Source organism: Miscanthus floridulus, chromosome 9 (assembly GCF_019320115.1).
Source record: "Miscanthus floridulus cultivar M001 chromosome 9, ASM1932011v1, whole genome shotgun sequence".
Classification (NCBI taxonomy): Eukaryota; Viridiplantae; Streptophyta; class Magnoliopsida; order Poales; family Poaceae; genus Miscanthus; species Miscanthus floridulus.
The window spans coordinates 121,986,379-121,998,296 of NC_089588.1; the positions used below are offsets into that span (position 1 = coordinate 121,986,379).

At 42.3% G+C, this 11,918-nt stretch overlaps 1 protein-coding gene and 1 pseudogene across 1 annotated transcript; both read right to left on the reverse strand.

Moving 5' to 3' along the window:
* Positions 1–5,232: 5,232 nt before the first annotated feature.
* LOC136484197 (putative disease resistance protein RGA1) lies at positions 5,233–8,929 on the reverse strand. Its single transcript, XM_066481420.1, has 3 exons — positions 8,877–8,929; positions 6,106–8,787; positions 5,233–5,606 (listed from the first exon to the last, which is right to left on the reverse strand). The coding sequence occupies exon 2, from the start codon at positions 8,761–8,763 to the stop codon at positions 7,369–7,371; it is 1,395 nt and encodes a 464-aa protein (XP_066337517.1). The 5' UTR covers positions 8,764–8,787; positions 8,877–8,929; the 3' UTR covers positions 5,233–5,606; positions 6,106–7,368.
* Positions 8,930–9,168: 239 nt separating this feature from the next.
* On the reverse strand, positions 9,169–10,473 carry LOC136484198 (putative disease resistance protein RGA3; annotated as a pseudogene).
* Between the last annotated feature and the right edge of the window lie 1,445 nt (positions 10,474–11,918).

Consider the following 11,918-nt stretch of genomic DNA (forward strand, 5'->3'; position numbering starts at 1 on the left):
CTCCTTAGCGAGGCCTCCCAGTCGGAGATTGGATCTTCCTTCTAGCCTGTTTTTTAGGTATTTGGGCCGGCCCAGGAGTTGTGCGTCGTTCGCAACGTCGTCTGCTGGGCCGAGCCTTTGCTGGTGAAGCCGATCCATTAGGGGCCCCGGGTTTATGAACCCGACACTTACAAGATATGTCTGAACAACTTATAACTTGGAGTGGAAGGTGTAAATTTTAACTAAAATGTTATCTATATTCGTAGTATAACAATTACTACACATATAATTTCTTGATAAATAAATTTAAACGCAGGTAGTGCGGACCATATGTGTACTTCCTTATCTTTGGGATTATTTTAGATTAAACAATCATTATATGACTTAAATATTAATACTCTCTCTAAGTTAGCACCATTCTAGATATCACTCCAAGCTCTATCATCAATTTTGAGTGATGTGGTGCATGTTTTAAATGATTGTTTATGTCATTGTAATATTTAAGAGTGCAATTTATGACCTAAACTCTTCATTTTAAAAAGTACACAGGGAGAGTTAATAAAGATACAATAAGAATTTTAGCTTGAGAATAAAAAAAAATATTTAGTAATTAATAAGATTACATTTGAAAATCAAAATTTTAGATTTATGGCATCAAAAGATATGGGCTACAATAAGAGCCACCATAGTTTAAGCCTTTCTTTTTAATCTAATGTTTCAACTAAATGCATATTCAAGTTACACAGCGGTACCATGTGGAAAGAGAAAAAACTATGGATATGGATGGAAAAACATATAGATTAGTAATTGATGGATTGATCACAACTAGACAGAGAGAATATTGTATCCGTTGTACCAATTGTGTTGGAAAATGAACAAAATGAAAAACATGCAATTTAATATTAGTAATTTATTTTAGATTCATGACATGAGAAGATATGTGCTACAACAATATCCACCATAGTTTAAGCTAATGTTTAGTAATTGATACATTTATCATATTTGGATAAAGACGTCATAGTATCCATTGCGATAGAACATTAACAAAGTGAAAAACATGCAATTTAGTTTTAGTATTTTTATTAGTTAGACGTATATTAAACAGTAACTAATATTTATGTGCTCTAAATTTTCTATGCCGTGCGAGAGCACGGGCGTTGATGGACTGGTATATATTAATCAAGGTTTTAAATAGCCGGCTAAGTCATTTAACTTTCTATGTCCAAAACCAGGCTATAGCCGGCTATATCGGACTATAGCGGCAGCTAAGAGCTAACTTTTACATGAAAAAACTTAACTAAATCATTCTCAAATAGCTATAGCCGAAGATAGCGGAGGCTATAGCCGGATATTTAAAACCTGGATATTAATTAGGCCCGACAACCGCCGCCATCGCGGTTGGATTGGAGGCCTTACTGCTGCGGGCTGACGACTGTATGTATGTACTGTACACAACTCCTCCTTGAAAACCCATTGGATGATGCAGCTGATAGTGATAGCAGCAGCAGTGCCCCTCTGTCATATGCGATGCTTGAGTCACCTGCCCGAGCCTGCCGCATCCATGTCCAGCTTTTTGAGTCCATGCAAAAGCATCCTTAGCGAGGTGTTGACAGCCGGAGAGGGAGGTGTTGACCGACACATTCCCCTTCTTTATTGTCTTTATTCAGTAGCATAGCAAAGACAAACCAATCCACAGCTGGCTGCCATTTTTTTTATTCAGTAGCATAGCAAAGACAAACCAATCCGGCCCTGATGATATGATGTATATGCATCCCTCGCAGGCCGCGACTACGTCAGTCACAGGGATGTGCTTAGCATGAGCTGTGCTGTATATAACCAACCAATAAGGCACCAATGAAACTGATTATAACAGAAATAAATGGCGCTACATAAATAAATCTCTCCTCCTGTTTTGGAACTCTATGTTCTCGATCTCACTCTCACTCTCACTCTGACAGTAAAAAAGACTGGCATCTATCGATATAATAGTAATAGTAATAATTCCTTGACGCACACAAAGAATAGCCAACGAATAATCTATGCATGTATGATATGATACACAGCATATTCTTGTCCTCGTTCTTGCTTTTGGCCTTGCAGATGAAGAAGGTTCAGCTTCAGCGTGTGCGTGTCCTGCTGCTGGATTCATCGCTGGTGACGAAGTTGCTGCTGTTGCTCCTCCTCCTCCATTGGATGTCAGTCAGTGGCCTAAGAGCGAGGAGCAGAGACGCCCAAGCAGCCGTGGAAAGCGACCTGTTAATGTTATATATATAATGAAATCATCAAAGCTCGCCCAATAAAACTTCAAAATAGGAGTATATATATGCTAATAATCCGGTCGGACTCTGCTTAAAGTTGTCAACAGCCTATATACATTTGGTCCAATTTTAAACACACAATTCAACTCATGGTATGGGAAGTGGGAACAGAGAGTCCATGCGTATATGAAAACTCTAGGGGAAAATGCTCAAAGGATAAAGCGAGCAGCAGAGAGGTAGAGATGCCCAGGCAGCCATAGAGAACACAAGAGTGATATATTGATGTCAAAGAATCGTCGAAATCCAATAAGATTTAAAAAATACATATATCTGCTGCTTTGGTCAAAATTAGCACGAAGTAAGTGCTGAGATTTGAAATGACAGGGCAAACAGGTATATATGGCGGCGTGTCCACCAAACAAAAAATGGACAGGGCCGGCATGCAAACACAAGATTTATGCATGCACCATGCGGGAAATATTGGTGCGTACCTTCAAGACGAGAATCTAGATCCGTAGTATGCACACCAATTGCTGCTGCAGAGCCGAAGGGAGCGATTTTATACCTGGGCACTCCCTAATTGCAAGCCGACGAAGACATGAGTATTCTTGTGCTTCTGGCCCACTGGGCAAGGATGTCAGGCTTTTGCAACCCTGCAGAACGAGGGATTCCAGCGCTGAGCACGGTGTTCGCTCGATCGTATCAGCCATGCTTATCAGTCATGATACAGTGTTTTTCTCTCACAACAAAATAGCATCAGCCATGATACAGAGAGTTCTATAATGCATGATGATTCTAGTGACCGCAACTCTGGGCAGCCGGCAATTTCTACGCTTTTGAGTGCATCCAGCTGGCCTGATATGAACCGTAGTTGGAAGACGTTGTTCCCCTTGTACGCCACCGTCTTGAGCTCCTCAAGCCATGCCTTTACTCCTCCTCGGCCACGCTGCCAGCGATTTTGATTGATGGCCAAGGGACAGTCGCGTGGGCTCGATCACCCCAAGTCCCCCGAAACCACCGTATGAGTCCCTCCTCATGTTCTATTTTTATTCTTATTAGTTATTACTACTCCGATCCGATCATATGCGTTGCTTGACTCACCTGCCTGAGCCTGCGGCATCCATGTTCAGCTTTTTGAGTCCATGCAAATGCAAAAGCATCCGTATGGGGGTCACATATTCAGCTTTTTTAGGGTCCCAAGTATATGTTTTGAATCCTTAGATTAATCAAAATTTTCCAAACAACAATGGAGACCCGCTCTGTTCCAAAGTTGCAGTGCTCAACAAGATCTAAAGCTCTGCCGTTCAAGCTAGTTTCATCTAAACTCATTTAGACATCGAAATTCTCAATACAAGATTCGTAAAAAAAAATATATAAAAGGATAGGATCCTACGCTTGCCACATGCTAGTGTATGATATAGTGGTAGGGCGCTCCCGTGAAGTAAGAGCCCGCTAGTGAACGAATAATACCACCATATAAAGTTAATGTATTGTTATTATAAAGGTTTCATATTAATTAGAAGAATCCTAGGAATAATTAGAATAGAGAATTGTTCATCTTAGAAGTAAGTACCGACATATAAAGTTAATATATCGTACACATGAAATGAATCTATGAAGTTCAAGAGCTAAAGGTATTACGTGCTAGGCTTACACCTCGTGTTTTGCATGAAGTTAGAGCATCTCCAATATAGTTCCTAAAAAAGCAATTGGTAAATCAATGAGTTTTCCAAGTAGATAAAAAAAGTTGGGAGCACATTTGTTAAGTTTAATTTCTCCAATATTTTATAAAACCTCGCTCCTAAAATATAGAATACAATTTTGCATCAGGATCCCGCACGGACCATTTCCAAATCACCCTAACCACCTTTATATTTTCTTTCTCTCTTGCACATTTGCATTGAAAACCTGTCCTACCACCTCTAGATTGGCTGGTCGATACGCGCTTGTATATTTCCCCGCGATTTGGTCGATTTTCCCAAGTGCGGAAAGATTAGGAGTTGTTGTTGGAGGGCAGTTTTATTCAATCTTGCAAAAAAAAACATTGGGAGTTGGGTTTTGCAAACTCTTGGAGATGCTCTTATATCTTATGATATTTTAGATTTTGCAACAACTACATTAAAACAATAGAACGAATAGGAAATGTTGAGTTCTTTTTATGCAAATATATAAGCTAGGACAAGTAGTCCATTTTTCAAATCGTGTGTGTAGGTCTCGCCTTTTCTAAAAAGAGGATGGAGGCGTTAGGTAGAGTTGCACCGCCTGGCCTACCACCTGTAGCCATTTTGTCTTGGTTTTGTTTTTTAATGCCCCGCATAGGAGGAATGTACTTGATTCTTGCTATGAATATGGGACTAGTTAGAGATGTGTAGCGATCATATCATATTGCTCATGATTATATCATTTCTTGCTATGATATATGCTAAATTTTTTTACAACCTTAAAAAAAGATTTCTTTCACATCGATCACTTAAAGCATCCATATAGAGAAATTTAAAACGATCTAGCAAGCTAGTTAGCGCAACATGTGCATCCCCCAACGGGCGCTCCCAATTATTATTTGGCGTGCCAGGTATGGTCGTCGGCACCCGCGGAGCAAGGGGCCTGGTAAGGAATTTATATTTTTTTCTTCAATAGAAATGAGCCGCATTCTTATGACTTTATATTAGGCCCGGCAACCATCGCGGTTGCATTGGAGGTGGCCTGCTGGAAATCCTGGGAATTATTACTCGTGTCGTTGCAATGGAAGGAAACCCATTGGAAGCAGAAGCAGCCTCCTGCCTGCCGCATCCATGTTCAGCTTTTTGAGTCCACATGCAAGCGCAAAAGCATCCTACACAGCTTTTTCATTCAGCAGCATAGCAAGAGAAGCCACCAATCCAAACTCCTCACCAAAGCATGCATATTTGCCGCGACTACATCAGAGTCACATCACAGAGATGCATGTGCTTAGCTTATCATGAGCTGTGTATATATAATAAAACCAATAATAAAGGCACCAATGAAACTGATTATAAATAAACGGCGCTTCATAAATAAATCTCCTCCTGCTTCGTGAACTCTGATTATAATAGTAACAGTAATTCCTTGACTCACAAAGAATAGCCAACGAATCTAATAATTCTACGATCTCATGGATGTAGCCTCCTGCAGAGCAGACCGTTGCTCTGGGTCGCTTCGTTCTCCTATGCTATGCTGTACTCATGGTGTCTAGTTCTTGCTTTTTACCCTTGCATTGCAGTTGCAGATGAGGGAACTTTCAGCTTGGGCGTGTACGTCCTTCTTTCTGCTGGATTCATAGCTGGTGACGGTGACAGCTTGGGCCTAAGAGCGAGGAGCAGAGACGCCCAAGCAGCCGTGGAGAGCGACCTGTTAATTAATTATATATATAAAGAAATCATCAAAGCTCGCCCAATAAAACTTCAAAATAGGAGTATATATATGCTAATAATCCTGTCAGACTCTGCTTTTCAGTTGTCAACAGCCTGTATACATTTGGTCCAATTCTAAACACACAATTCAACTCATGGTGTGGAAGTGGGAACAGAGAGTCCATGCGTATATGAAAACTCTAGGGAAAAATGCTCAAAGGATAAAGCGAGCAGCAGAGAGGTAGAGATGCCCAGGCAGCCATGGAGAACACAAGAGCGATATATAGATGTCAAAAGAATCGTCGAAATCTAATAAGATTTCAAAAATACATATATCTGCTTCTTCGGTCAAAATTAGCACGTAGTAAGCGCTGAGATTTGAAATGACAGGGCAAACATGTATATATGGCGGCGTGTCCACCAAACAAGAAATGGACAGGGCCGGCATGCAAATACAAGATTTATGCATGCATCATACGGGAAAGATTGGTGCGTACCTTCAAGACGAGAATCTAGATCCGTAGTATGCACAAGGCTGCTGTCCAATTGCTGCTGCAGAGCCGAAGGGAGCGATTTTATACCTGGGCACTCCCTAATTGTAAGCTGACGAAGACATGAGTATTCTTGTGCTTCTGGCCCACTGGGCAAGGATGCCAGGCTTTCGCAACAGTCCAGATTGAGGACTTCTAGTGACCGCAACTCTGGGCAGTTGTAAATTAACAGCTCTTTGAGTGCATCCAGCTGGCCTGATATGAACCGTAGTTTGGAGCAATTTTGAATATTTATTTCCCTGAGGGACGAGGGAAGATTGGCAACATCTGACAACCCATGACAGTCCCATATTATTAGAGATTCTAAAGATGATGGAAGGAGCTTATCCGGGTCCGCGGATGGTGACAGGTGTGACAACCCATGACAGGTGTGGATGCTGCCACGTCATGGGTACTACTAGCTTCTTGATTCAACTGTTGCCTGCCGTATAGGGACTCAAGCTTACAACAGGTTATAACTACCATCCTCTTGAGACTCAAGATATTTCTAGAGACTCAAGATGGGGCAAAAGTCGGCTCCTTCCTGATGTTTCCTGGTCAGGAGCATTTGCCGCTGCGTATCCAATTAGATTATTACAGTTCTGAATCCATAGCGTCCGCAAGGAAATCAAGCTTTGGAATACTTTCTCCGGCCAGTACACAAGCTCATCACAGCTACTTATTGTCAGATCCTGCAGCTGCCCATAGGTTGTGCTAGTGCACGTGGTTGGAAGAACAAACTGCAGCTCAATAGTTTCATATCTACCACAGACGACGGATGGTCCCATTTCTCCTTATCATCCAGCTTGACGCCCTCCAAAGACAAACTGGACAATGACGTCATATATCTGATTCCTCCTAGAGAAATCTGTCGATTTGCTTCATGCAAAACCAGTTCTTTGACCTTTGGTGCCCTAGGCAGAGTTGTTAACTTTGGGCATTTCTTGATAACAAGAATCTCAAGCAAAGGGAACAGTGCATGTTCTTCTTCAATTTCAAGGGCAGACTCCCATCTCTCAAAGCTATATAAATCTTCCAAATTGAGCTTCTTCAGTTCTGGAAATGCTGAGCGGGCCACTGTATAATCTCCACCACCATACGGTTCTCTGAGCACCGATGCTTCTGGTAATGCTGCCAAATTTTTACTACAATTAGATAACCGAAGCTCAACCATGTTTTTCAACATACCCATCCATGATGGGAAACTGGTGCCTTGGTAGGAATATATTTCTAGAGCCAGCTTTTGCATTTCTCAAGGTTGGCTGCTTTTGCATTTCTTCTCACTGTCACATTTTCGAGCTGCTTTAGCATTAATGAACCACCAATATTTAAATCCTTTAGCTCTCCAAGACTGCTACAATTCAAGCCACTTCCCACTACAAACCATGTAATTGTTCGAAGCGAGGTGATTCGTCCAAGCTCTGGAGGCATGCACTCCAGCTTCGTGCACCCATCTGTGTAGAGATGACGAAGGCTACTCATGTGCTTCATTTGCTCAGGAAGTCTTTTGAGACTGCTGCAGTTAGAAAGTTTTAGTGTCTGGAGACTATATAGGATGCTTATGTCATCAGGAAGTGCTTTGATGTCTTCATTATTTGAGAGATCAAGGTACCTAAGGTGGCACAGGTGCTTTGGGTTTATTGACAAAGCAGCTGTTGGTTTTGGCGTAGAAAGTGCTCTGAGCACCGATGCTTCTGGTAATGTTGCCAAATTTTTACAGCCTTCAATGTGCATTATCTCAAGCTGAGGAAATGCTACGGTGCCTCCATGTGTTGCCTCCCAAAATCTATCAAGAACCTGAAGATTAACTAGCTTAAGATCCTTAAGCTTTCCAAATGTGGAGGATGTACAGCTGCTACACAGGAATTGCAATTTTCCCAATCCTTCCAAATGAAGGACTTGTAGTTCTGCTAGCTGTTCCAATTCAGGAAGCTGATCCACTTTACTACAATTAGATAACCGAAGCTCAACCATGTTTTTCAACATACCCATCCATGATGGGAAACTGGTGCCTTGGTAGGAATATATTTCTAGAGCCAGCAGTCTATCATGAGCTTCAAGACTCTCTAGCACCTCATGACATTGCTGTTCCACCTCTTTGCCACTTGTCAGTTGTCTCAGATCCTTCTTATTCTCAAGGTTGGCTGCTTTTGCATTTCTTCTCACACTCACATTTTCGAGCTGCTTTAGCATTAATGAACCACCAATATTTAAATCCTTTAGCTCTCCAAGACTGCTACAATTCAAGCCACTTCCCACTACAAACCTTGTAATTGTTCGAAGCGAGGTGATTCGTCCAAGCTCTGGAGGCATGCACTCCAGCTTCGTGCACCCATCTGTGTAGAGATGACGAAGGCTACTCATGTGCTTCATATGCTCAGGCAGTCTTTTGAGACTGCTGCAGTTAGAAAGTTTTAGTGTCTGGAGACTATATAGGATGCTTATGTCATCAGGAAGTGCTTTGATGTCTTCATTATTTGAGAGATCAAGGTACCTAAGGTGGCACAGGTGCTTTGGGTTTATTGACAAAGCAGCTGTTGGTTTTGGCGTAGAAAGTGCTCTGAGAGAACTAAATTTTGATGAATGTAGCACATTTCTCTGGTGATAAAATCTATCAAACATCATTGTTTGTATAGGTGGACACTTTTCCTTCGTAGTACCAAATAAAAAATTTAATTTCTCTTTATATGTTATTGTTTGAAAAAGTATATGGCAGGCAGCACTAGGAAGTGACTCACCACTTCGAAAGAATTCCTCAGTTATACAAACACACTCATTTTCTGAAGTAGATAGTGCAACATCATGCATGAGGTCATGGGTCTTCACAAAAGTTGTAGAACTATACCCAATCCTTCTTTGCTCCTCATACTGGAAGAATGACCTTGAAACCATCTCATTGACAATCCGTTTACCCATGGTTTTAGCAGGTACCTTGTTTTGATCTGAGATATAACCATTGCCCATCCAAAGTTGGATAAGCTCTTCAACATCAATTTGATAATCATTTGGATACATAGCACAAAAGGCAAAGCATTGCTTCATGTCAGTTGGCAAGTCATTATAGCTGAGCTTGAGTATAGGTAAAATCCCGGTCTCATCATCGCATATCCTGCTTCGATGTAATATGTCCTCCCATTCTTCCTTAGTGGTCTTGTTACACCCGGTCTCTAGAAAAAATTAGTTAGAGTTAATGCCATGTTTGGATGTGCGTGGGGTGGCTATATAATGTTCTTGGTCAATAATTCAAGCTTCCATTTTGGAACACAGTAGTAAATATTTCTTACATGTGACTATGCCAAAAAAAAACATGACTGAGATAATTAGACCTGTCTACTTTATTTTACAACCCACGCACAAACTTATGTTATCTAAATATTACATAGGGGTACACAATACATGACATGACGTACTGAGTGTTCAGCAAGAATAAATAAAACATAAAAGCATGATAGAAGGTGAGAGTTGAGTTAGCAATAATAAGCTCTAGCAATAATACCTCTTTCCCCTAAGATGTTCCTTAAGCTTGGTGAGTGCCTCCTCTAGGATTGTGCAGAAGCATTACATATCTTGGTGGCAAGATTACAGACATTGAAATCATCTGAGACACATACCCACTTTAGTAGCTGGAACTGCTCTTGGACTCGACGGTCATTGTAGATGAGTTGAGCGAGGGTGGTCTTGCCCAATCCTCCCATTCCAATGATGGGAAGAACTAAGAGATCACCACTGCTAGCTTGATGGCTGAGCAATACCTCAATAATTTTCTCCCTCTCCTTATCTCTAGATTTGCTAACAATATTTTCGGGGTCGACGATAATGGAATCTGTCTGATGCCACTCCTTCCATGCTGGTGCCTCGGGCTGAAGCTTGTCGAATCCAAAATCTTTCATTTCCCCCACAAGGACCTTGATGGCCTCAACAATGCTGCTAAGCTTGTTTCCCATCCTGCTACGGAATGCGACACGGTTGTGAGTAGGGAAGAGTTTTACTCCAGCCAGTGCCGAGCTTGGTGATGTGCCCATTCTTCTTGGCTCGACGGCGGAGCGCCTCGTACTCGAACTCGTCAAAGACGTCAGTTCGCCTTGTACGCCACCAGTCTTGAGCTCCTCAAGCCATGCCTTTACTCCTCCTCGGCGAGACGCCTGCTTCTCGGCATCAGCCATGACGTCGAGGATGGCAGGCATCTTGCGCTTGAGGATCTTGTGCTGCTTCTCCATGCCCTCCATCACGTTGTACTGGTCCAGGAGAGTAGCTGGACACCTTGTCCTTCAGCAGGGACAGCAGCGGCCCAACCAGCAGGCTGGCCGCTACTTCAGCCATTGGAGCGAGCACTCAGCTCAGCAGAGTGGTGGAGAACACACAATGCTAGGGTGTGGGCAAGCTGAGATGGTCTCTTTGGTAACTCGTCCTCCTATAGTTAAAGCATGAGAAACCTCTTTCGACGATTCCCTCTCGAAAAGAACATGTACCTAACCACTCGGAATTATTGCTTCCAAATGGTTTGGTAGCACGCCGCTCTCTCGTGCTCGTCCTGTGCCTGTGGTCGCGTCGACGTCGGCAATAATGGAGGGACAAGGCCAGGGCCAGGGCCAGGGCCAGGGGGACAAGGTCACATGGCCGGGAGCCAGCCACCCTTGACTGACTGCTATCCACTGTCACTCCGCCAGCGATGCACGGCTAAGGGACTGAGCTGCTCCATCACCCGAACAATCACTGCAGTGAGGAAACTAGCTCAATTATTCATCAAATTCTCGCTATGTGTGGTCAATCTCTTCCTCCCCAAAACTCCTTTTCGATGGCGGTATCCTTGCTGTCCTCTTGTCCATAGTTTTTCTTTAGACAAAGTCGATTCAACCATTTTCTTGTTTTGTTTTGGCTGCACCTGGCCTATTTGGAACGCAGAAATTTATTTCTATTTATGTGTTTTTTGCATACGTCAATTAGCTATCACGTTCAAGGTACCAGCTGCTGGGTTCTAATAAATCGATGACACCGGGATCCAACGATTCATCACATAAGTCACCATGGTGGGAATGAAAACAGATCAGAGCGGAGCTGATAACGTCTATCTCACTTTCTAATCCACTTTTCTTAGTCGGATAAGAATTGGAGCGAATAATATACGCATATTGTTGATGCTGATTCGAGCCACACACAAGCAAGGGTTAGCAAACCCAAGACCATACACAACCTAGCACGCAATGTGAACGCACTAGAATAGCAAGGCTGACCGGCAAGTCAGAACACCTTCCGGGAACACGTCGAGGTTGTTCTATGGTCGACAAGACCATCTAGAACACCAATGAATCTCGTTGAGAGACACGCTGAATAGCAGGGGTTGAAAAAGCTCAAGGTAGAAAATAGGGTAGCAGATTAGCTTTTGTCGATTGTGTGTTGGATTACCTCAATCGGTCGTGATCCTTTGGTATATATAGAGGGAGTGGCTTACGTAATAGGAAACCCTTTCCAAATGAAAATTTACAAGTTCCCACGACATTGGACGAGCTCACATCGAATCTTACTTCTTATCTTACTATTACTAATTAGAGGCCCCAACAGAGACACCACGTTAATTCTTACTAGAAACACTAAGAAAAAAGATAAATCCTAGAAATTCTCATAATGATCAGAAACATCTGACCTTTGATTTGGTAGACTCTAACCATCATCACCAATAATAGCCATTGGATCTATTGTAATTTATTAAAAAATTACTCACCACTGCCATTATGAAAAATACATAAAGTAACCCCTTATTTTGCATGTAAATTACCCACCTC